This window comes from Centropristis striata, chromosome 14, assembly GCF_030273125.1.
Source record: "Centropristis striata isolate RG_2023a ecotype Rhode Island chromosome 14, C.striata_1.0, whole genome shotgun sequence".
NCBI lineage: Eukaryota > Metazoa > Chordata > Actinopteri > Perciformes > Serranidae > Centropristis > Centropristis striata.
Genome location: NC_081530.1, coordinates 34,747,808 through 34,774,840, shown reverse-complemented (window position 1 = coordinate 34,774,840; position 27,033 = coordinate 34,747,808). Strand labels below are relative to the sequence as shown.

Sequence of the window (27,033 nt, the reverse complement as noted above, 5' to 3'; positions counted from 1 at the left end):
ACACTAACACGAACTAACACTTCTCGTGATAAACCTTCTGGGGACCTACAGCAGTAAAAAATCTGTCCTTGTGGGGACCAGTCCTTTTGTGTTTTTTGTTGGTCATTTTTTAAATTTTTTTGGTCATTTTTTTCCCTCATTTTTTCTGGTCTGGTCTTTTTCTGGTTATTTTCTGTTATTTTTTATTTTTTTAAAGTCTGTACGCGTTTTAGTAATTTTATTTCATTTTTTGTCATTTTATGTCGGTTTTTTGGTCATTCTGTGTGTTTTTATTTTTTATTTTGTGGGGTTTTTTGGTCATTTTACGTCATTTTTTTGGAAATTTTCGTGACACTTGTGTACTTGGAAAAGTGTTGTAAATATAACTTTTTAATCACATGTTTTGGTGACCTTCTGGGGACCTATAGCAGTAAAAAAAAAATCTGCCCTTGTTGGGAACGGGAGTCCTTGTGGGTACTAGTCCTTTTGTATATTTTTTTGGTCATTTTTTAAATTATTTTGGTCATTTTTTCCTGTAATTTTAAGTCTTTTTTCTGGTCATTTAAAAAAAAATGTTGTGTCATTTTAAGTCTTTTTCTGGTTATTTTCCATTTTACGTAGTTTTTTTGGTCATTTTGTGTGTTTTTTTTAATTTTGTGGGGTTTTTTGGTCATTTTTGACACTTGTGCATTTGGAAAATTGTTTTATAGATATAACAAAATTTTATATCTGACATTTAGTTTTGGGTTAGACATGAATAAATTATGGTTAGGGTCAGAGTTAGGGGTGCAGTTAGGCAGCCCAAATGAATGGAAGTCAATGCAATGTCCTACCAAGGATAGATGTGTAAACCTGTGTGTGCGTATGTTCTGAAGGCATTTTAAATTAACCATTTTCTCCTGTTTTGTCATTGATATGTTACTACAATGTTAGTTGCACCTGCAGAGCTGCAGAATTGCAATCAAATGCATTGTTTTCTGGGTGATTTTGAATCGGAATGGTGCAAATATTTGCAATAAATGTAATCAAATCTTAATAAAAACATTTCTAAACAAAAAAAAAACCCCATAATGCACAGAAGTGGATACTGTGTGTGTGTGTGTGTGTGTGTGTGTGTGTGTGTTTTCACGTGTGATGTTCACCTCTTGCAGCCCAGAGTGGGGCTCGCTGTGTGAGGGTGAGGAAGAGGAGGAAGAGGAAGGCTCCTCAGATAAAGCAGAGACACACGACTGCAGCAGAGCCATGCAAAGCACACGCACACAGACACACACACACATAGACACACACACACACACACACACACACAGAGAGAGAAAGGGCAGCCAAGAAACCCGACGGACAGATAAAAAAAGACAGAAAAAAGCAGAATCTCAGGGTTAATAAGTTCAGCACAAACAGAAGAAGAAGTCAAGAAATCAGCAAGTGAAACAAGAGAAGAAGAAGCTGATGGAGGAGCAGAAGGAGGAGGAGCAGGAGGAGGTGAAGCAGCAGGAGCAGGAAGAGGAGCAAGAGGAGGAGGTGAAGCAGCAGGAGCAGCAGGTGGAATAAGAAGCTCATTCACAAAAACACAACGTAAACAATACACTGAATATCCTGTTTACCTGTTTTATTGTTCAGTCAAACACATGTTGTCACTATTAATTAGTCGTAGTTTTAACATTTCATAAAGCTTTAAGTAGGACAAACTATATGTTTTTTTTTACTATACTATGAAATTTTTTTCCATTTTTAATTTTACGTTTGATACTATGGCTTTTTAAAAAATTTTTACTTGACATGTACTATGTTAAAAACACATTTCTGTTGCTACTATATTGTGACTTTTTTTAAAATTACATACTACACCATAAAACATTTTTTATGATTGTTTTCATGACTTATATGTTAAAATACATTTGTATTGCTTATTATACTGTGACTGTATTTTTTATGGCTTCTTACAATATTAACCCTTTAATGCACAACATGGATCAAAAATGACCCTCATTCATTCCCTTCATGTTATTTAATGCTGCTGTGTGTTTCTGTGCTCTATCTTTTGATATCAACTTATTTTATGATTGAAAATTCCAAGTATTCTTTAAATATCTTGTTTTTGATAACAACAGATCATTATTTCCATTTTGCCTCTCATACTTTCTGAAGAAATACAGTTTTTGTATTATTACATAGCTAACTACTCGGCTGAGTAGCTTACTAAGCTAACTACTTAGCCAAGAAGTTTGCTAAGTAGTTAGCTTAGCAAGCTACTTAGCTAAATACTTAGCCAAGAAGTTAGCTAAGTAGTTAGCTCAACAAGCTACTTAGCAAAAAATGGATACGGGTAGTGTAAGAGTGTAAGAGTAGTGACAGAAAAAAGGGATTTTAATAAAAAATAATAAAGGAAAACATAAAAAATAGGATGTATGATGATCAAAAACAAACTAATTGAGGAAAACCTGGAATACTGAATGATGAAAATAATTTATTGAAAAGATATAGAACATAAAAACTCTGTCGGGTCACTTTAGACCCATGTTGTGCATCAAAGGGTTAAGACATTTGTCTGACTGTTAATTTTTGTAATGTAAATGTAAGCAGTCAGAAGAGATTTGAAGGGTGATAAAAGTATTAAAATGTATGTAAATGGCCTTAAAACAAGGTTGTAAAATGTATAAAATATGTCCTTTATGAGTGTTTTTTTCCTCTTTCCTTACCTGTGAGGTTTCGGGGGGCATGGGGGACGGAGACTTGGACTGGAAGGCGTCCTGAGAGATGAAGCCGGAGTCGTGGGAGGAGACGGAGGAGAGGCGGGCCGGCGTCTGCTGGGGGAGCACCGAGGAGGAGGAGGAGGAGGAGGCGCGGTAACGGAAGTGGGAGGTCGGGGAGTGGCAGTGGGAGCCGCTGGAGCGGGAGTCGCTGCTGTTCACACTGTTCAGGCTGCTGCAGGACGTGAAATGAGAGTCAATGTAAATGGAACGTTTACAGATAAATCACAATAAAGACATATTTTATAACAATTTTTAAAACTGTCCAGCAATGCAGATGGTTTTTGTTTTATTTGGCAAGTTTAGAAAAATAAGTCTCTGAGATTTGTGCCTCCAACGACCAAAAATAAGATATAAAAAACGACACAAAAAAATCACAACAACAAAAAAGACATACAAAGACAAAAAAAGCAAAAAAGACACAAAAAGACACGAAAAGACACAAGAAGACACAAAAGACATAAAAAAGACACAAAAAAGACAAGAAAAGAAAAAAAAACACAAAAAATACACAAAAAGACACAAAAAAGACACAAAAAGATACAAAAAGACACAAAAAGAACAAAACAGACACAAAAAGACGCAAAAAGACACAAAAAAGACACAAAAAGACACAAAAAAGACCAAAAAAAGACACAAAAAGACTTTTTGTTGTATGTATGTTTTTTTTTATCTTAGTAAGAAACAAATAATTGTCTTTTTGTGTCTTTTTTGGAGAGTTACTTCAAGAGTTAATTTCTTATTTTAAGCGTTCAACATGCTTATTTCTAGATTTAATAATCTTAATTTAAGAAATCTTGTCAAGGTAAATTATCTGTCCATGCAGCAAGATCATTTCCCTCAGATTTACTGTTTGATCTGGTTTTTAGACACCTTTTGTTGCAGTGTGTAGAAAGAAAGTAAGAACTCTTATAAATAAATAAGAGCTGCAGTTCCACTGATCGGACACATGGCGGCAGCAGAGTGCAGACAGACATGTCCCAGCTTGTCTGGCTGAGATAATGGGCAGTTTTTCTGTGGCCATGGCAACCAACCAACCTGCACATGCTGGACTTCCTGGAGACGGTGGTGCTCGGAGACGAGGGCGGGGTCTGGTAGGACCAGGTGCAGTCGGACCCCTTTAGGTCCACGATTACCTGCAGAGACGGGAAGAAGTGTGTAGTGAGTAGTTTCAGTGGTGTGACTCCTGGTTCAGGTTCAGATCCGTCACGTACCTGCTCGCTGGAGGCGGGCAGCTTGTGTGGGTCCATGGTTAGAGTCTTCAGGTCGTCTGTTAGAGTCTGGAGGTGGGTGATCTCCCCCAGCATCGACATCTCCTCCTCCTGAATCACAAACACAACAACAGCAACTTTATACAGTTTTATGGTCAACAACTGATATTTTAATGTTGAAACCTAAAACTGCACAACATGATCTTCACATACGTTTTTTCTAGTTTCTTTGCCCCGAGAAGATATGTTTTTATTTTATTTTTGAGTGCTGTTAAATCAATGCAACCAAGGTGGTGTATTGTTGTGTGTGAGTTCAAACCCTTTTCCAAAGTGTTACTAGTGGTAAAGAAAATTTTTCTAGTTGTAGTAGTTTCTGTGTTCTAGAGCAGGGGTCTCAAACTTAAATTACCTGGGGACCGCTGGAGGCAGTATCAAAATGATCAAAAAAATACACAAAATTACTAAAAAAGGACACAACGACCAAAAAAAAAGACACAAAATTACAAAAAAAAACAACACAAGATTATGGAAAAAAAGACACAAAATGACTGAAAGAACACTATATTACTTAAAAAAGACACAAAATGACCAAAAAAAAAAGACACAAAATGACCAAAAAAAGACAGAATTACAAAAAAAGACACAAAATTATTTTAAAAAGACACAAAATTACCAAAAAAAGACACAAAATTATAAAAAAAAACATACAATTATGAATAAAGACACACAATTATTTTAAAAAGACACAAAATTATTTAAAAAATACACAAAATTACCAAAAAACGACACAGAATTATTAAAAAAGACACAAAATTACCAAAAAAAGTAATTAAAGGGACCTTCCACACACAACACGGTAAAGTGCCATTCATATAAAACTCACATTAAACTTTCATATCAAGGTGGGGGCCACAAAATATCGTCACGAGGGCCACAATTGGCCCGCGGGCCGCGGGTTTGAGACCCATGTGATACACAGAGCTGCAGTTTTATTTATGTTTTGTAGTTTTGTTGTTTGTGTTGTTGTTATTTATGTAGATGTTTGTAGTGTAACTGACCACGACCGGCTTCAGCATGGACACGAAGTAACAGAAGCGGCTCCTCTCCTCCACCAGAGCTTTCCTCACCGCCTGCTTCTCCGTCTCCTCCAGCAGCAGGTACTTATCACTCACGTCCTGCATGGCGCTGTCCAGCTGGGGCTGGAGGTCCCCACGTCCTGCACAGACAAACACACACACACACACACATTTATAATTAGAGAAGAAATCGAAGAACTCACGCTGGATAAATGGAGAGCTGTCATGAAAAACAGCTACAAGTTTGACTCAGAAATGATTGAAGAGTTCTTGAGTCGATGCAACTAACAATTATATTTCCCATGACGACATAATCACATAATCACACATCGTTTCTGTAATTAATGATTGTTGGTTTGTCTCTCCGTCAGTTTCCCAGAGAGGCGTCACGTCAAATTACTCATCATGTCCGACCAAAAACCAAAGAATGCACACGAGGCATAAAAAAGACATAAAATAAACAAATGATCTCATATGAAAAACAAGAATATTTGCTTTTTGCTTGAAAAAGGAATATCAATTATTCTGTTATTAGCCATTTCTACTATTTCTGCTCTACTAATAAGAATATTGCACATTATAAGAAACATTAAATAATGAATAATTAACAAGTTTACGAGTCTGTTGTAATCTCTTCAAAGTTAATAATCTTTAATGCCAGTCAGAGAAACACGGAGAAGAAAAAAAGCATAAACAACAAAACAAAACAAAACAAAACAAAACAAAACAAAACAAAACAAAACAAAACAAAACAAAACAGTGAAGTTGCATGAAACAAAAGCATGAAGAAGTCCAGAAAAAAATAATAAAAAAAGTCTGTCAAAGTACAAAGAACTCATCTTAAATATCAGACTGAAACGGCAAACAACAGATTACATGCCAGTCATTTCCACTGAATTAGAAAACTTCCAAATATTTCTAATTCTACGGTTACTTCATGCTGTTTTTACTGTCAAAGACTTGACTTTCAGGTGAGCGGAGACTCTTTTTCTGTGATATTATTATTATTATTATTATTATTATTGTCATTATTATTATTATTTATTAGCTCTGAGAGTTGTGAGACTATAAACACTGGCTCTGTTCACAACAACAGTTGGATCCTCCCACAAACTTTAAACCCACATTAAAGAATTAAAAGAGTTTCCTCTCCGACTAACGACCGCTGGCATCCAGAGAACTCACACCACATTATTAGAGTTCTCTTTAATTATCTGGTTACAAACACTCAGTTTAAGTAGCTGTAGAGATGTTAAGTGCTGTATATTTAACACTGGTTTTAATGTTTTAACTCCTTTATTAATGTTTTAACTCCTTTATTAATGTTTTAACTCCTTTATTCATGTTTTAACTCCTTTATTAATGTTTTAACTCCTTTATTAATGTTTTAACTCCTTTATTCATGTTTTAACTCCTTTATTAATGTTTTAACTCCTTTATTAATGTTTTAACTCCTTTATTCATGTTTTAACTCCTTTATTCATGTTTTAACTCCTTTATTAATGTTTTAACTCCTTTATTCATGTTTTAACTCCTTTATTAATGTTTTAACTCCTTTATTAATGTTTTAACTCCTTTATTCATGTTTTAACTCCTTTATTAATGTTTTAACTCCTTTATTAATGTTTTAACTCCTTTATTCTGCATCAAACCTCCAAGAACTCAACATGTTGAGGCTGAACATACGACTTTATCCTCTGAAACACCACCAGGACGAAACTAGAAGACTTAATGAATACACTGGTAGCAAGAAGTCGAGGTCAAGAGACTTGGTCATTTTGTGTCTTTTTTGGTCATTTTTGGTCATTTTGTGTCTTTTTTGGTCATTTTGTGTCTTTTTTTAGTCATTTTGTGTCTTTTTTAAGTAATTTAGTTTTTTTCTGTCATTTTGTGTCTTTTTTTGGTAATTTTGTCTTTTTTAGTCAATTTGTGTCTTTTTTTTTAGTCATTTTGTGTCTTTCTTTGGTCATTTTGTGTCTTTTTAAAATAAATTTGTTTCTTTTTTAAATGATTTTGTGTCTTTTTTTTAGTCATTTTGTGTCTTTTTTTTAGTCATTTTGTGTCTTTTTTTGGTCATTTTGTGTCTTTTGGTCATTTTGTGTCTTTTTTAAAGTAATTTAGCTTTCTTACAGTTATTTTGTGTCTTTTTTGTAATTTTGTGTGTTTTTTTAAATAATTTTGTGTATTTTTTTTGGTCATTTTGTGTCTTTTTTAAGTAATTTAGTTTTTTTCTGTCATTTTGTGTCTTTTTTTGGTAATTTTGTCTTTTTTAGTCAATTTGTGTCTTTTTTTTTAGTCATTTTGTGTCTTTCTTTGGTCATTTTGTGTCTTTTTAAAATAAATTTGTTTCTTTTTTAAATGATTTTGTGTCTTTTTTTTAGTCATTTTGTGTCTTTTTTTTAGTCATTTTGTGTCTTTTTTTGGTCATTTTGTGTCTTTTGGTCATTTTGTGTCTTTTTTAAAGTAATTTAGCTTTCTTACAGTTATTTTGTGTCTTTTTTGTAATTTTGTGTGTTTTTTTAAATAATTTTGTGTATTTTTTTTGGTCATTTTGTGTCTTTTTTAAGTAATTTAGTTTTTTTCTGTCATTTTGTGTCTTTTTTTGGTAATTTTGTCTTTTTTAGTCAATTTGTGTCTTTTTTTTAGTCATTTTGTGTCTTTCTTTGGTCATTTTGTGTCTTTTTAAAATAAATTTGTTTCTTTTTTAAATGATTTTGTGTCTTTTTTTTAGTCATTTTGTGTCTTTTTTTAGTCATTTTGTGTCTTTTTTTGGTCATTTTGTGTCTTTTGGTCATTTTGTGTCTTTTTTAAAGTAATTTAGCTTTCTTACAGTTATTTTGTGTCTTTTTTGTAATTTTGTGTGTTTTTTTAAATAATTTTGTGTATTTTTTTTGGTCATTTTGTGTCTTTTTTAAGTAATTTAGTTTTTTTCTGTCATTTTGTGTCTTTTTTAAATGATTTTGTGTCTTTTTTGATCATTTTGTGTCTTTTCTTTCTTAGTAATTTTGTGTATTTTTTTGGTCAGTTTGTGTCTTTTTAAAATAATTTTGTGTCTTTTTTATTTTAGTAATTTTGTGTCTTTTTAAGTAATTCAGTTTTTTCTGTCATTTTGTGTCTTTTTTAAATGATTTTGTGTCTTTTTTGATCATTTTGTGTCTTTTCTTTCTTAGTAATTTTGTGTATTTTTTTGGTCATTTTGTGTCTTTTTTAAAATAATTTTGTGTCTTTTTTTGGTCATGTTGATACTGCCTCCAGTGGCCCCCAGGTAATGTGAGTTTGACTTTTGACCTGCTATCCCCCCCTAAAAAATCCCTTAATCCCTCAAAAAAAGACAAAAAAAACAGAAGAAATGTCTAAAATAAGTCTGTTTTTTTTTTCTTTATATTGTCCACGAACACCAAAAAAGTCACAAAATGTGATAAAACTGTCCGCTGAAGTCGTCTCTGTTGTTTAGGAGAATCGTTCTCCTCTTCCAGACGATCGTTTGGTTCTCCGTCTTCTGTTCTCCAGCTCATAAACATGTAATTAAAGTTGTTCTTCCCTCCAGTGAGATGAGGCCGGCTCTGTGGTCGGCTGATAGAAACTCTTCCTCTTCCTCTCTAGTGAAGGTTTCAGGGTCCAGAGACGCTCCGAGGACAGACGGACAGGAATGTAACTTCTGGTTTCACCACAGGATCCATGATGGAGAGACAGAAGATCATATTCTCTCTTTCTGACTCTTTGTTCTCCTTAATATCTCCTCCTTCCTCCTCTCTCTGCCCCGTTCTCTCTCTCTGTGTTTACATGCACACACGGATCGAGTTCATGCAAGAAAATCCACTTCCTCCGGCCTTTATTTTGGAGCCACAGGGTTTTTATTTATTGGTGTCATAAGATGCTGCTTCCTTTTTTTTTAACTTCCTGAGACCCAAACTTTTGTTTGGTTTGTATTGTTAGTTTCTCCTAAAACAGGGGTCTCAAACTCAAATTACCTAGGGGCCGCTGGAGGCAGTATCACAATGAGCAAAAAAAGACACAAAATTACAAAAAAAAGACACAAAATGACAGGAAATAACCCAAATTAGTTGAAACATTTTTAAAAAAGACACAAAATGACCAAAACAGACACGAAATTATTTAAAAAGGACACAAAATGATGTTTAAAAAGACACAAAATTATTTGAAAAGGACACAAAATTATCAAAAAAGACACAAAATTATCAAAAAAACTAAATTATCAAAGAAAGACACAGAATTACCAAAAAAAGACACTCAATTATTTTATAAAAGACACAAAATTATTTAAAAAGGACACAAAATTATCAAAAAAGACACAAAATTACCAAAAAAAGTAATTAAAGGGACCTTCCACACACAACACGGTAAAGTGCCATTCATATAAAACTCACATTAAACTTTCATATCAAGGTGGGGGCCACAAAATATCGTCACGAGGGCCACAACTGGCCCGCGGGCCACCAGTTTGAGACCCATGCTTTAGATATTTTGGATTCGATGGACTTGCTAAGTACATGAAACTAAGCATTGTCTTTGAACAAGAAGGGTTTATTTTACAGTATAACACAATTAATTCTCCAGTGTGTAAAACTTTTTAACTGTGTTCTAATGAATGAACGTTAGAAGAATCTGGACGTGCAGATGGCTGCAAGATGCCGACAATATGCTCCGAGTGTGAACTTCAGTTTTATTTCTATCACAGAGAAGTCTGAGTCATAAAGCAGACAGAGCCTGGGAAATACTACAGTAACATTTAAACAAGCTACAGCTAACAACAACCACTGCTCCAACTGCTCACACACGACCCATAATTAACAAAACCAGAAATCTAACAGATCGTCAAACAGCTCGTTTATCAATCGGGCAAATAATCAGACGCCCTTAAAAAAAAAAATTAGCTTCCATCCGCTGGTCGAGACCAGGCGGCAACCTCCTGGTCTGAGCAGGGAGTCAAACCAGGAAGTGCCTTAAGCTGCATTCTACTGAAAATTCCAGCAGGGGGCGCTAAGTTTGGCTGCAAAAGCATTTTGTTCCATTCATTTCAATACGAAATGAGAAAACTTCTCACTTGATTTATTCCCTCAGAAATGTTTTTAGGACAACACTATGGTCTCAATCACTAGTGAAAAATCTTCAAGACAATCTGATGTTAATAATGTAAATAATGGCCCCATTTAGAAGAAAATAGAAGATAAAGAATCGTATGATTTGGGGCGGGGCTACCTTTGATTGACAGGTCACTAACAAGGCGAGCCGTCATCAGGAGAGAAGCAGAACAATGCGTATCCACGGCAACGTGTCAATAAAGTTATATATAACGTTATATAGATATAAAAAAGGACGTTTAGCGATTTGGTCTCATAACTTTGAGCCTTTTTGGTAATTTTGTGTCTTTTTTGGGTAATTTTGTGTCTTTTTTAAATAATTTTGTGTAATTTTTAGTAATTTTGTGTATTTTTTGGTCATATTGTGTCTTTTTGGGTCATTTTGTGTATTTTTTAAGCAATTTGGGTTTTTTTTCTGTCATTTGTGTCTTTCTTTTTGTAATGTTGTGTCTTTCTTTGGTCATTTTATCTTTTTTTTAATTAATTTTGTGTCTTTTTTTGGTCATTTTATCTTATTTTTTAGTAATTTTGTGTCTTTTTTGGTCATTGTGATACTGCCTCCAGCAGCCCCCAGCTAATTAGAGTTTGAGACCCCTGATTTAGAGGGTTAATGACACAGAGAGTGATGCAAAGGAAACTCTCTCATCATTCATTCCAGCTCGGCAGACGCTTCCCTTCATTCTTCTTCTCCTTTTAACTTCCTCCCTTCCTCTCTCATTAAACCCGTCTCATTCCAACGCGCCTCCTCCCTCCTCTCTCTCCTCCGTGAGTCTCCTCGTTCCTCTGCAGAGGGAGTTTCCTCTCGTGCAGTAAAAAAGACCACATCTGAGGTTCCTCAGGGTTCAGACCCGGGTCCTGTTTATTTAGTCCAGTCCTTTAGTCGGCGGGAACAACAAAGCTCTTGTTTCATAATAACGATGACTCAGAGTGGAACCACTGGTTCTAAAGGCTTGTTTTCATGTTGACTTGTGGTTCTTTAGTGGAAAGAGACGAGCAACAACACGGACAAACCCTCCAACCAGCTGTTAGTCAGCGTGAATATGATGCATTAATGATTAATGTGTCATTTTTCACATTAGTCTACAGCATGGGTCTCAAACTAGAGATTTGTGTCTTTTTTTAATAATTTTGTGTCTTTTTTTGTAATTTTGTGTCTTTTTTTGTAACTTTGTGTCTTTTTTAAATAATTTTGTGTCTATTTTTAATAATTTTGGGACTTTTTAAAATAATTTTGTGTCTATTTTTTAATAATTTTGTGTCTTTTTTGGCAATTTTGTGTTTATTTTAAAAAAAATGTGTCTTTTTTGGTAATTCTGTATTTTATTCGTATTTTTTTGTGTCTTTTTTAATAATGTTGTGTCTTTCTTGGTAATTCTGTGTCTTCTAAATAATTTTGTGTCTCTTTTTAGTAATTTTGTGTCTTTTTTTAGTAATTTTGTGTCTTTTTTGGTAATTTGCTGTCTATTTTAATAATTGTGTGTCTTTTAAAATAATTTTGTGTCTTTTTTGATCATTTTGTGTCTTTTTTAAGTAATTTAGTTTTTTATGGCATTTTGTGTCTTTTTTTTGGTCATTTTGTGTCTTTTTTAATCATTTTGTGTCTTTTTTAATCATTTTTGTGTCTTTTTTAATCATTTTTGTGTCTATGTCTTGTAACTTAATAGCTGACAAATATAATAATGTTGACATATGAGTGATGAGGATAATATCAGGCTGTTTATCATCATGTTTTTACAGACTGTTGTGTCACTGAGTTTTATTTTGGCGGTCTGGTGTCACATTATATCATGTTTGTCTTTGACTCTGATCTTTGTTCGGCTCAGTGAGTCACTAAACACACTGTGGGAACATTTTTCAGAAGGTTATTTATCAGAGAGAAGAAAGTTTCATCGAATGTCTGACAGATTAAAGGAGAAACCAAACGAGAGTAAAAACTGGGAGAAATGTTGAAGAGACGAGGTTGTAAACAGAAGAAAACAGTGAAAGGTCAGAGATCTGAGCAGCCTGACAGCAGATCAAACTGGAAATTATCTCCACAAACATTGTTCACAACAAACAACAACAGAAAACAACAAACAACAACAGAAAACAACAGAAAACAAGAGAAAACAACTCACCAAAGACATCAGCTGGAGGGAGCGTGATGGACGTGACAGGAGACAAAAAACAATAAAAAAAACAATATTAACTTTAATCTCTTCAGAAGATCACATAATATTACCTTTTATTCTATTTAGATTATTTTTGTTGTTTAGGGGTTTTATTAAGTAATTATGCTACAGAAATGAAGTTATAATTAGTTATGATAATATTGCTTTTAGAAATTATATTAGAAATAATATAACATAATTATAGCAATAACAATAACAGTCATAATAAGAAAAATAATAATACTATTATAATAATTAGAATAATAAAACAATATTAATAGTAATATAGTAATAATAGCAAAAATAGTAACAATACTAATATAATAATAATAATAATAATAATAATAATAATAGCAATAATATTAATAATAACACTATTATAATAATTATAATAATAAAACAATATTAATAGTAATATAGTAATAATAGCAATAATAGTAATACTAATACTATTATAATAATTATAATAATAAAATAATATTAATAGCAATAATAGTAACAATACTAATATAATAATAATAATAATAATAATAATACAAACAACAATACAATAATACAACAATACAACAATATTATCTATTATAATTTACTATCAGATTTATATATTGTGTTCATAATCTGAATCTGCAAAGTAACTTAATCTGTCAGACAAATGTAGTGCGGTAAAAAACAAAACAATATTTGCATCATAAGTATAAATTGTTAAATTGTACTTGAATAAAAATACTTCATGTCTTCATCATGTTTCATCACTTAAACACAGTAAAACCACTAATGATTTAATTAAACATCAATAAAACCACATTAAAATGTTACTAATCTCTTTCAAAACACTCATTAAAATACCAAAGATTTTCTTTTATAACATGATGCAACTTAATTATAATCATAATTATAATTATAATTGTTTGTAAAGAGACTTCAAACCTTTCTTTGCTTTCTTCTGCAGCTTCAGAGTGTCTGAGGATCTCTTCTTGATCTCCTGACGAGCCTTCTTGTACTCTGAGGAGGACACATTGATTCTGTTACACTCACACACAGAAACACAAAAACAATACGCAAAACAGTTTTGGTGCATTCTCACATCAATATTAACATTTACACAACAGTTATTTACCTCCACAACATTTAGTCATTAGTTCTCACCACAGTAGCAGTTTCTCCTTACGACACATTACAAATACTTTTAGACAGTCATCAAGTGTTTTAATACAACTCTCTGCTGTTTAATAACATTATAATACCTTATGTCATGTCAGTCAAAATTAACTGTACTTGTGAATGCTGAATAGTCATTCCATATAAAACTAAGAGTCCTCATTTCACTGCTTGAGTCATTAACAGCAAACGAATGAACATTGTATGTAATGACTCATTACATACAACGTTCATTCGTTTGTTTGTTCGTTCGTTCGTTCGTTTGGGCCTTCGTTTTTTCGTTTGTTCGCTCGGTCAGTTGTTAGTTTTTTCATTCGTTCGTTGTGTTTTTTCGTTCAGTCGGTCGGTCGTTTGTTTGTTTTTTCTTTGTTTTTTCGTTTGTTTTTTCGTTTGTTTCTTCGTTTGTTTTTTCGTTTGTTCGCTCGGTTGGTCATTCGTTTTTTCGTTCATTCGTTTTCTCGTTCGTTCGGTCGGTTGGTCGTTCGTTTTGTTGTTTGTTCGTTCATTCATTCATTCGTTTGTTCGTTCGGTTGGTCGTTCGTTTTGTTGTTTGTTCGTTCGTTCGTTCGTTCATTCATTCGTTCGTTTGTTCGTTCGTTCGGTTGTTCGTTCGTTTTGTTCGTTCGTTCATTCATTCGTTTGTTCGTTTTGTTGTTCGTTCGTTCAGTCGGTCGGTCGTTTGTTCATTTTTTCGTTTGTTTTTTCGTTCGTTTTTTCGTTCGTTTGCTCGGTTGGTCGTTCGTTTTGTTGTTCGTTCGTTCGTCGGTCGGTCGATCGGTTGGTAGATCATGTGACTATCTTGTTCATAAACATGGTGTCAGGACTTTTCATCCTCATGACTCTTTCACTGACATGAATACTTGCTGTAGAGGAATGAGCTTTGATCCATTTTGAGCAAGTGATGCGCTTTGACAGGTTATCAACGAGGTTTTGCAGTTTGTACTAATTGTTTGGAGAAATGCATTAACTGTTGTACAAATGTAAATAGTGATGTGAGAAATGCACCAAAGCCACTGAGAAAAACTGTAATATAAGAATAGAAAAGGTCCATGAACATGAACAACACACATGAATATTATAAAAATGTGGTATGTTTGTTGTTGTTTGTTGTTGTTTGTGTGTTTGTGTGTTGTGAACCTTTGGCATGGTCTTTGTCCAGAGTGTTGGCGACTCTCTTCCACTCCTCCATCTGCTCCTGGAGAGGGTTGATGAGACAGTCCAGGAACACCCTGAGGACACACACACACACACACACACACACACACACACACAAACACACACACACACACACACACACACACACACACACACACAAACACACACACACACACACACACACACACAGTCAGAGCAGAGAGGAAACAGAGTCACCACAACATAAATGTTCGGCTTAAAAGTCGGTTTTCAGGGAATGTCGGCAGAGAAATGTTGTAAATATTCAACTCAAACCTAAACTGGAAATAAAAAAATAGTAAAAAGAAGAAAAACACTTTCTGTCAAACAACAGTAAACAACTGTGAGTTATTTTACAGTACAGATAGATTTTTTTTTTACCTTAATTTGATGGTAAATATTTGGCAACTTTTGCTGCAATAATTTTAACCTGATTTTTCTATTTTTTTCAACTTTTTTTTTTTTTACATTAAATTGAAAGTTTTAATGCAAGAAAACAGAACCTATGTGTACAAATATGATGTGTATTTTCTGTATTTTTACATAGAATTCAATGTAATTTAACATTCAAAACCATAAAGCAATTAAATAATAAGGTAAAAAATAAAAAATGTTAAATCTATATTGTCCAATTATATAAGTTTCCCGATTTCAACTTGTAATTTATGGTTAATAATGAAAACAATTTTGGCCTACTTTTTTAATGGCATTTGCACACAGTAAATTTACAGGGTTTTAAGTATATATAAGTATATATATATATATATATATATATATATATATATATATATATACCTATATATACTTAAAACCCTGTAAATTTACTGTAAAATAACTTTTTTTTTTATTAAGTATTAATTGTAGGCAGAAAAAAACAAACATGTGATGCTGATGATGCTTCTAAATGCAACATATTTGTTTTTCTGCCCATAATAAATACTTCTAAATATTTTTCCCAGATTTAGAGTTTAGAGTTGTGTGCATGAGGTCACTATTACAGCTGCAACCAATAATTATCTCATACTTTATGATGGATAAATTTGCCAAAAAATGGCAGAAGAATCACAGTTTCCCAGAAATCTTCAACGGTCCAAAACCCAAAAATATAAAGATACTATTATAATTATAATTATTATTATTAGTAGTAGTAGTATTATATTCAGTTTGCAGTGAAATAAAAGAGAGAAAAGCAGCAGGTTTTCTTTGTGGAGACGAATCATAAAAGCAGCTGGAGATCTGATCTCCTCATCTCACCACCACTGACTCTCTCCTCCATACTGGGAGAGTTAATGGACTCATGCAGAGAGACGAAGAGGAGGAGGAGGAGGGAGATGAAGAGGAGGAGGAGGAGGAGGAGGAGGAGGAGGAGGGAGATGAAGAGGAGGAAGAGGAGAAGAGTCTCTTGGAGGAGCAGATGATGCTTTTACAGTAGGAAGCGAATCAGAATCAGAAACCTTTATTGTCGTTGCACAGAGTAACAAGTACTAGTACAACGAGATGAGCCATCAACCCGTCCAAACGTATAAAACACACATATAATATGAGAGAGGAGGAAAGGCTCCAGACAGCAGCAGACAGTCAACAGGCGTCTGTAGGAGGTTGAGGGGGAAAGTAGAGAAGATCCGTCTGGCTGCAGTGAACCTCCAGGGGGATTTATTATCCAGAAACAGCCTTGAACCAGGAAAGTTTAGGGCAGTAGTTGTCAACCTTTTTGAGTCGCGACCCCCAATCTAAACTGCATGTTGTCCACGACCCCCACTCACTGAACAGAATCTAACACGCACAGTTCAGATCATACAAAAAAGAAACAACAAGACAAAAAAGGCACAAAAGGACCAAAAAAACACAAAAATTGACCAAAAAAGACACAAAATGACTAAAAAAAAGACACAAAATGAGATGAAAAAAATGAAACAAAATGACCAAAACAGACACAAAATGATAAAAAAAAAGACAAAATGACTAAAAAAAGGCACAAAATGACCAAAAAAGACAAAATAACCAAAAAAGACACAAAATGACGAAAAAAGACACAAAATGACCAAAAAAAAAAAAGAAAAAATGACAAAAAAAGACACAAAATGACCAAAACAGACACAATTGACCACAAAATGATCAAAAAAAGACAAAATGACTAAAAAAAGACACAAAATTATCAAAAAAAGACACAAAATGATCAAAAAAAGACACAAAATTACCAAAAAAAAGGAAACTAAATAACCCAAAAAAAAGACAAAATTACAAAAAAAGACACAAAATGACCAAAAGACACAAAATGATAAAAAATGACACAAAATGACAAGAAAAAAAGACACAAAATGATAAAAATGACTAGCTGGTTTAGGGGAGGCCAGATAAGATTGGAGTTTGGGCTTTAGGCGAAAGTGGCAGCATGCAATTTCCAGCTAACCATATTGTCCATACTGGTTCCGGATCGATCCAGTCTCTTCTCCAGGGCCGTCAGTCGCTCCAGGATTTTATCCAAAGTGCGGTTTGTGACCACAGTCTGAGTTCTGACAGCTCTGCCCATCGTATCAATCATCTCTTAAAGCCTGATGGGGCTTTGGACAGCTGATCCAGTCAGTAAAAGACCTGATATCAAGGTTCCCAATAGATAGAGATCTTCTATGTCCTCCACGGAGAGAGACGCACATCGTGTCGCCGACTGAAAACAGGACAGGAAGACTCCCCCGAACCCACGAACTCTCATCGTGGAGATGGTGTGTATTGCGTTTAGAGACCAGTTGATCAAATCCATGATTTTTAGTTTGGAGGGCAGTGAAGAGAAAGTCTCTCAAAGTAAAAGGACGAGACGAGAGCAGCGAAGCAGGAAAAACAAAGGAGGGAGAGGGAAAGAAAAGTGTGACGGCCTCCGATGGGAGCCAGAGAAGAAGACTCAGAAAATGAGTTCAAAGAATGAAAAGGATAAAGAAGGGTGAAGGAGTTATTATAAGATTTAACTCACTGAACATGAAGTAAAATAAAGTTATCCTTCAAACTGAACGAGGCCCAGAATGGAAACAAATTGATTAAATAATCAAATTGATTTAGGATTATTTTTAGCTACAATAATGCAGTTAAATGGACTCAGAGACTGAACAGAGAGACGTCACAAACAACTTCTTCTTCTGCAACAATAAAACAACAGCAGGTCCAAACAACCATCCAAAACGATTAAAAACTGAAAAATAACATCAAGTTCAACATTTTTATTATAATTTTAGCTCAAAAAGTGTCCCATTTCATCTCATTATTTCCAAATAGAAAAACTATTTTTCTGATGATTATTTCTGCAGGATGGAGAAATGTTTTTTTTTTATTATTTTTAAAAATGTTTTTCTGCTTTAAACTGGAATAATCTGCAAAAATGAATTTAGACTTTTGTTTTGATTTATTAAATTTATTCTATATAATATTTTTTATATTTTATTTTATTGTATTTATTTATTTATTTTCATTATATTTTATTTTTATATTATTTTATTTTATTGTATTCATTTTTATTTTTTATTATATTTATTTTAATATTATTTTATTTTATTGTATTTATTTATATTTTTTATTATATTTTATTTTTATATTATGTTATTTATTTTTTACTATATTTCATTTCATAAACACAGGTCCAAAAAACGATCTAAACGTGATTTAAAACAGAAAAATGACATGAAGTTGAACATGCTGCGAGATGAGGAGGAGGAGGAGCAGGAGGAAGAGGAGGAGCAGGCTGCACCTGTTCACCACACACACACACACACACACACACACACACACACACACACAGATGGACTCACATGGAGAACTGGCGTAGTTTGGCCTCGATGCTGCGGTGCCTCATGCACATCCTGGTGAGAGCCGAGCCGATGTCTCTGGTTCCTCCTGGACAAAACACAGAGACAAGCTGTCAGTCAAACTGGTCAGACTGGACACGCTCAACGAAACTGGTTTAAAAAAATATGCTCTTAAACTGGTAAAAAAAAATGCATTTGAAGTTTGCATCCTTCAGTCGAAAACCCAGGCAGCAAATTCCCTTAATGAGGTGAAAAATGAGTAAATGACTTGAACAGAAAAATAAATGATTTGCAACATTTCAATCACAACTACACTGCAAAAAAGGTGTGCAAACAAGGTGTTTGACAAGATTTATTAAATTAAGATTATTAAATCTAGAAATAAGCATGTTGGTAGAAACAAATAATTCACAGTGCACTCTGCTCGGGCCACTTCATCGCTGCTTTCAGTTTAAGCGTTCAACATGCTTATTTGTAGATATTTTGCAGTGTGGTGGCAGCTTTTCATGACATGATTGTCCTGGCAATTTCACATCCAGACGTACAGACTCGTATATATAAATATGCAGCCTTGACTTCTGACAAAGCTTCAGATATGGATGTTGCTGCCAAGAAGCTACAGATTATTAAACGTAGATGCTTATTGCCTTAATCTGACTATAACTGGACAACTGAAGAGCGTGTAAACATGTTAGTCCGACTGATGACGGAGTTCTCCGACTCTGATAAGGACACAACCAGATAATGAGATTGGAAAAGGATTTTCACCGCCATGATGACAAGACAACACATGTTAGCATCCTCCACCCCACGCTGGAGTATGACCCCAGAACAAAAACATACAAGAAAACCGCTCGCATTAGCAGGTCGCACATTAGCCGGTCACATTAGCCGGTCACAAATTAGCAGGTCGCACATTAGCCGGTCACATTTGCCAGTCACATTAGCCGGTCACAAATTAGCAGGTCGCACATTAGCCGGTCACATTAGCTGGTCACATTAGCCAGTCGCATTAGCCGGTCGCACATTAGCCGGTCACATTAGCTGGTCACATTAGCCGGTCACATTAGCCGGTCGCATTAGCAGGTCACACACTAGCCGGTCGCATTAGCCAGTCGCACATTAGCTGGTCACATTAGCCGGTTGAACATTAGCAGGTCACATTAGCCGGTCGCATTAGCAGGTCACACATTAGCCGGTCGCATTAGCCGGTCGCATATTAGCCGGTCACATTAGCCGGTCGCATTAGCCGGTCGCATTAGCCGGTCAGTAGCGACGGCACAAAGTGTCTAACTGAGGCCAACAGAAAGGCGCCATATTAACCTGCTGAAAGGACGCATATCTCCACCCAGTGGTGAGGAGGAGGACACGTTCCCGTCAGTTATTAGATTTTCTCAGTTGCATGTAAACTGGAACAAGGACAGAAGTCCTATTAGACGCTTATATGGATTTTTAAGCATCGGTCAATTAAACTGTACATCTAAACACACTGAGTAAAGTTGAGCTTTTGCACATAAACAAATAGATTTTTGACCATTGTTTCTACTAGCTGTCGTGGACAGAGGTTAAAGGTCGTCTCAGACCAGCAGCCCTGGAGCTGAAGGGACGTGTCCCTTGCTCAAGGACACTCCAGCAGCAGGAGACAGTCTGTCCTCAGAGGCTCCAGAGGGCCAGATGGTCCCCTCTCTCTCCCCCAGACACAACACTCCCTCCTGGGGGAAGATCAGCAGACCTCAGCCTGTCAGCCTGGAGCTCCAACACACACACACACACACACACACACACACACACACACACACACACGATGCTGTTTGTTTTCAATAACTGTATCCAAAGAGAAACACACCTTGACAGACTGGATGTTGGGTGTTTTTCTTAATCTGCTCAGTTACTTCTGAAGGTTTTTCAGGTGTATTACGTCAATGAAGAGTCCCCTTAAGTACAGTATACAAGTGTGTGTGTGTGTGTGGGGTGGGGTAGGAGCACTGCATTGCACCACTGACACCTCTTCCTCTCCTCTGCTCCTCTTCCTCTCCCTCTTTTTCACTCCTCTCTTCTCTTCTCTTTGGCTCCTTCAAGCCTTTGGAGTTTTGGGCTGATTTGTCGGTTTTTGACTCTCAAAAAATGTAAAAACACAGAAAAATGCTAAATGCAAACTGCAAAGTTTGAAAAACCTCTGCAAAAACTTCAGTAAAATCATATTTAATATTTAATATTTAATTGAAGAAGTCATGCTGTGGCGCTTGTGGGACTCCAGAGGGTTGAAGCCTTACAAAGGTGCAAAACTCAAGAGTTAACGTCCTCACAGGACCAAAAGACCCTCAATATTTAAGAGTGATTTGATTTGACTGTTTATGTGTCCAGGATCAACAAGCTAGAGACAGAAAGAGAACGTGTTGGTGGCCGAGCGAGCTGGACAGGAAATGAAAAGAGGGAACGAACAAGAAAGCTGTGAATCAGAGGAATAAATTATTATTTTCTTATTGTTTTCTGATTTTCTGATTGTCATCTTTTGGTCATTTTCACATCTATTCTTGGTCATTTTGTTTATTTTTTTGGGTCAATTTGTGTCTATTTTGAAATGTTGCATTAAAGAAAATGTGAATTAATGAGTTTCCATCAGCTGGTTTACAGCAAATAAACAAAGCTGCAGTAACGTACTTTGGCCAGCAGGTGGCAGTGTGATGTGTTGCTGTAGGCTAATCCGTCATTAAACAGGAGAAGAAGAAGAGAGGAAACAACAACAGAAAGAGAGAAAATGTCATTTTGTGTCTTATTTAAATATTTTTGTGTGTTTTTTTGGTAATTTTGTCCATTTTTTTGGCAATTTTGTCTATTTTTGGTAATTTTGTGTCTTCTTTTAATAATTTTGTGGATATTTTGGCAATTTTGTGGTTTTTATGGGGTCATTTTGTGTCTTTTTTAATAATTTTGTGTCTTCTTTTTAAAAAAAAGTGTCTTTTTTGATAATTTTGTGTCTTTTTTAAAATATTTTAATGTATTTTTGGGTAATTTTGTGTCTTTTTTAAATATTTTTGTGTATTTTTTGGTGATTTTGTGTCTTTTTTAAATATTTTTGTGTCTTTTTTAGTAATTTTGTCTATTTCTTTGGCAATTTTGTCTATTTTTTGGTAATTTTGTGTCTTTTTTTGGTCATTTTGATGCTGCCTCAGGTAATTAGAGCCCCCTGTTGTAAACCATGAGAGAATAGAGCTCTGTACGAGTTTTACAGACACACAACAGACTCGTAGCAGAGAGGAAACCTGAGCTTCAGATGCAGGAGGAACAAAGGGAAGATGATCATTTCAACAAAAACCTGCTGAGTAAAGAGTTTCAGTAACTGGATCTGATTCAACATGAAGTTATTCTGCTGCTGCCAACAAGCTGCCTGGACACGTTTCTGTTAAATACATGAAGCGGAGCGTTTTTACTACAATTCACTAAATGTGGCAGGAGGAGAAGAGAGAAGCTGATTTAAGTCGTGACTGTTTTATCTGCAGTCAGTTTGATCAGTGAAAGGACAAACTGTGACAGAACGCCAAAGACAAAGATGTTTTTGTTTAAATGACAAAAGTGACAAAAAACACACAAAAACAATTCCTCCCTCCATGATTTTCACATGACGTCATGATGTTATATGAATTATTTTCAGCCAAAAAAGTTCTAATAACCATCAGAAGTTCATTCAAGAAACGTCTTTGTACCATCAAGTCGCTCCAGAAACTCATTAATATGCTCATAAATATACTCTTTAAAGTTTAAGTGTTTCTGGGCTGTTAATAATCATATAAAACCTTTAATTATAACCTTGTGTATCAGTTTTATTGTATTAAAAAATAGCTGGAATGTGTCTCACGGTTCAACTAAAAGAACAGAAATAAAGTACAACATTAAAATGAATAATTCAAAGCAAATTAACTGGAATTTAATTAATCTAAGCTGCTGAAATAGATGGGAAATACGTTGTTAATAAGTATTTATGTTATGATTTCTCTGTTTTGCATTTAAATAAAAAAAGAAAAGAAAGGGACATTAAATTAGGCTGATTTTATGGTTAAATTCACTTCCTGTCCTGGTGTCAGCAGACGAGTCGATCAATTAGTTTCTGGTCAATTCAGCCGATTGACCCGACTGTTTGTGTGTGTGTGTGTGTGTGTGTGTGTGTGTGTGTGTGTGTGTGTTGACCCAGTTCAGAGTCTCTGTCTGACCTGCATCTAACTGCAGTCTGAACACTCTGAACCGTTAAAACCTGCTGCCTACATTACCCACAATGCAACTCAAACACTAGCCATAGCCGTGTTTTCTTTAGGGGGAAGAGTGGCCACCAGGAAAGTTTCAGGCCACACCCTCTCACTCCTCCAGATACACGTTTCTCACACACACACAGGTAACTTTATGTGATTTCCGTTACACACACAAATGCGCGCGTAAGCGTGCACACTCCTCCAGATACACATGCTTCTCTCACACACACACACACACACACACACATACACACACACACGTAACTTTATGTGATTTCCATTACACACACACACAAATGCGTGCGTAAGCGCGCACACTTCAGATACACATGTTTCACACACACACACACACACACACACACACACATTTTGAGGTTAAAGGTCATAGGTTGCTGTATAAATAAATACTTGTAAAGGAATGCTTGTTGTAGGTGTGCTCCTTGTATATTATATAGTATCATAACATTACTAGTATTAATTGTTATAAATCTCTGAAGAATCTCATCATAGTGTACACACACCGGCAGTAGCCCCCGTGGCCCTTTCACTATTTCCCCAGAGGAAATGTTCTATCATTCTGAGTGTGATATTCTTGAAGCTGCATCAGCAGCAGGCAGCGGTTCAGTCTAACCTTAATTTAAAACCCGCTCAGAGGATCCTGACCGATTTTTCCGGGCCGGTAGCTTCGCTGTGGAGCGGATCTCACAGCTCTCAGAGAAGACTCGTGACCTGGAAACTAAGAGAGGAATCTAAACCAGTCTCCCTCCAGTCGACCCCACTGGGACACACACACACACACACACACACACACACACACACACACACACAGAGATACTGGGGGAACTGGGCTGAGGAACCGGAGCAGCTGAAGACACACACACTGACAGGCTGCGTCCCAGCAGCAGGACAGGCAGTAAATCAGCGTCCTGCAGTAACAGACTATATTTCTTGTCTTGTTGCTACAGCGAGGCTACGAGCTATTTTAGAGAAGTGGAGCAGGAGGGAAGAGGAGAAGAAGATGATGAAGGAGGCTCGGAGGACACAAGGAGGAGATCATAGTGAGAGAGAAGAAGAAGAAGAAGAAGAAGAAGAAGAAGAAGAAGTAGTGTGTTAACTGTTAAGCTAGCGTTGCTTTATTTCAACCTAGCTATTAAGTTAATGTGTGTGGAAGGTCCCTATAATTACTTTTTTTGGTAATTGTGTGTCTTTATAAAATAATTTTGTGTCTTTATAAAATAATTTTGTGTCTCTTTTGGTAATTCTGTGTATTTTTTGGTCATTTTGTGTCTTTTTTTATAATTTTGTGTCTTTTTTAAGTAATTTAGTGTTTTTTCAGTAATTCTTTTTTTTGTAATTTTGTCTTTTTTGGTCATTTTGTGTATTTTTTTTGTAGTTCTGTGTCTTTTTTGATAATTTTGTGTATTTTTTTGTAATTTTGTGTCTTTTGGTCATTTTGATTCTGTGACAGCGGTCTGACCGTCTAAAGGGGGGCAAGGCAATGAGCACGTGAGTCACGTGACTCAGAACCACAAGTGACAAAATGTCATTGTTTATCTGTTTCTTTATTTGGTTAATATTTATTATTTTCAGAACAGACAGAACACGAAGCGAGGGCGACAATGGGCATCGAAAATTATTGTTGTTTTTTTGTTTTTTTCTCCCTCGAGGGTGACTGGCGCCCCTCCAGCAGATGGCGCTCTAGGCGACCCCCTATGTCTCCTATGCCTCGAGCTGGCCCTGCAGTAAATACACTGTAAACCTCTGAACAACATTCTACTGTTTTAATGTCATACAGTCTCGTCCTTTATATTGCAATTCAATTTGGGAGAAAAAATATGCAAAAGAATGCCATTATTTATTGAGAAAACTGTGAACGGTAATAGAGTAACGTTGTAATGCTGCATAAAATTATCAAGTAGAAATACTCGAGTAGAGCACCACAACAGAGCATTTAAGTAAAGTTAGATATCAGATGAAATAAATATATTTTACTTGCATCTGTTACAATAAGTCTACATTTCAATCAACTTCAACAAAAGATGACATGAAGTTATTGCTGTTTATTTTTTTTCAGTTTTAGAGCAGAGCAGGTGACCAAAACTCATTTATTCATGTTTTAGTGATAAAAATCCAACATACCAATCAATTAATTTTTTTAAATTTATGAACACAAAGATTTGTTATTGATTTATTTACAATGTTTTGTTCTTTCTCTGACTTGTGTGTCTGAAAATTTCACTGTCTCACTTTCATCGCAGCAAAAAAAGCAACAAAAACATGTCAAAGTTTCAGACAAATGTGAAGTTCAAATGCCACATTTTGCTGCAGTCTGATTGGCCGAGCTGCAGTCAGAAGGAGCCAATCAGCTGCTAGTTTAACAGCTGCTGGTGTTGCTGCTGGTTGCATCAGTCAGCATCTCTCTCTCTCTCTCTCTCTCTCTCTCTCTCTCTCTCTCTCTCTCTCTCTCGCGTCGTCTCTTTAAACAGCCAGTTAGCTCGTTAGCAACACGCACCAAAGGTCACTTTGAGCTCCGCTGGAGGGACAAAGCTGCTCTCCAACTTCACACAGGAAGATTCATTCACAAGATTCTGATTAAGATCTAATTCACAGCTTCTGTCTGCAAGGAAACACCTTTAACCTCTTCTTCACAACCATATTCTGAGGAAATAAACACCTTTTTTAAACTACGTTTTCTTCCTTCAGGGGAGTAGAATATGTGTTTCCAAGATCTGCAACCTAAACGTCAGTATAGGTCGTTTGTCAGCACCACCCATAGACTCCTATGAGGGTTTCATGGCTCTAAAAACAGCACAAACGTCATTGTACATACATGTATGGTTCGCGTTGTAAAAAAAAACAAACTGCAGTCTTGTGAACTTAGGCAACAGAACCACTGAGCTAGGTTTAGACCAGAAACCTTCATGGTTCTGGTTCTAAAAGACAGTTTAAACAGTAAACAACTGTGACAAAAGTGACATAGTTCAGTAGAAATGTGATGCAGGAAGTTAAGAGATGTTGAATCACATGCTGCACTTTGGTTTCACATGGGACACCAACACTGCCCTGCTGGGAGACAGTTAAGGGGTTTTTCTTATTGGAATCTTTTAATTATTTGGTAATTTAGGTCTTTTTTGTCATTTTACATCTTTTTGGGTCATTTTGTTACCTTTTTGGTAATTTCTCATCATTTTAAGTTTATATCCCCTTGGTGAGAGTCCTTGGTTTGTTTGACCCATCCACCTGTTCAAAAAGACAGTTTAAACAGTAAATAAATGTACGAAAATGCTGGAAGTGAAGTAGTTACAAGTGTGATGTGACTATGGAAGTTGAGTGTGAGTAGTTAGCTTAACAAGCTACTTAGCTAAATACTTAGCCAAGAAGTTAGCTAAGTACTTAGCTTAACAAGCTACTTAGCTAAATACTTAGCCAAGAAGTTAGCTCAGTAGTTAGCTTAACAAGCTACTTAGCTAAAGAATGGATACAGGTCATTTTTGACCCATGTTGTGCATTAGAAGAGTAGTGACCCAAAAAGGGATTTTGTTCAAAAATGAATAAAGGAAAACATAAAATTAGGATGTATGATGATCAAAAACAAACTAATTGAGGAAAACCTGGAAAACTGAATGATGAAAATAATTTATTGCAAAGATATAGAACATAAAAACTCATATTGGGTCACTTTAGACCATGTTGTACATCAAAGGGTTAAATCAAAGTGAGTCTGTTCAGATCAAACAGCAGGAAAAAGACGCTATCAGTGTTAGATACTGAAGGCTGCAGCATCGAACATGGAAGTTATTAAATATGGAGCCATCCCGATCTATAGTGCAGCCTTAAGCACTTTTTTTGTTTTACTACTATTATTATGGAAAGGATAATAACCATTTTTTTATCAAACATTGACCTCCTTTCCCCTATTTTATCAGCAGAATGAAGTTGAAAGCAGAATAAAGTTTACATTCCAGCGTTCCTGAAGAAGTGAAGAAGATCTAATGGACCCATTAAAGGGTCCCTCCTCCAGATTTTAGCCTCCTAAAAATAAACAAAACCCGTCGTTGGCATGTTCCCTGAGCTGGTGACGGTACGAGTCTCCGCTGACTGACTCCCGTCGGAGGAGTAGACGGCATTCCTGGCAGCTCCAACGGGGTCGTACGGTCCCTGGAATACCACACAGAGGAGCAGGGAGGGGCCGGGCGGAGAGGCCTGGAGGCTGCAGGCTTAGGATGCCTGCTGCAGGGCCGAGTGTGTGTGTGTGTGTGTGTGTGTGTGTGTGTGTGTGGGAGGGGGTACAGTAGAGTCTTAGCATTCTTTAAATAGGCGTCCTGGGAGTATCTGCCCTCTCTGATTACGTCCCCAGAGTTCAACTCAACGATCAGTTTGCTGCTTGTTCACATGATGGACG

At 35.6% G+C, this 27,033-nt stretch overlaps 1 protein-coding gene across 2 annotated transcripts in view; it reads right to left on the bottom strand.

The window, feature by feature from the left end:
* The window catches only part of LOC131984802 (protein MTSS 1-like), a 72,232-nt gene that overhangs the window by 8,744 nt on the left and 36,455 nt on the right, over nt 1-27,033 (bottom strand). The window contains exons 4-11 of one of the 2 annotated variants that reach the window (XM_059349779.1): nt 18,391-18,475; nt 14,561-14,652; nt 13,193-13,267; nt 12,233-12,244; nt 4,996-5,153; nt 3,941-4,048; nt 3,765-3,862; nt 2,676-2,901 (exon numbers count right to left, since the gene is read on the bottom strand). In XM_059349779.1, coding sequence (XP_059205762.1) covers nt 2,676-2,901; nt 3,765-3,862; nt 3,941-4,048; nt 4,996-5,153; nt 12,233-12,244; nt 13,193-13,267; nt 14,561-14,652; nt 18,391-18,475 — 854 coding nt within the window. Of the gene's footprint in view, nt 1-2,675; nt 2,902-3,764; nt 4,049-4,995; nt 5,154-12,232; nt 12,245-13,192; nt 13,268-14,560; nt 14,653-18,390; nt 18,476-27,033 lie in introns of both variants that reach the window. The other variant, XM_059349780.1, reaches the window with a different exon arrangement.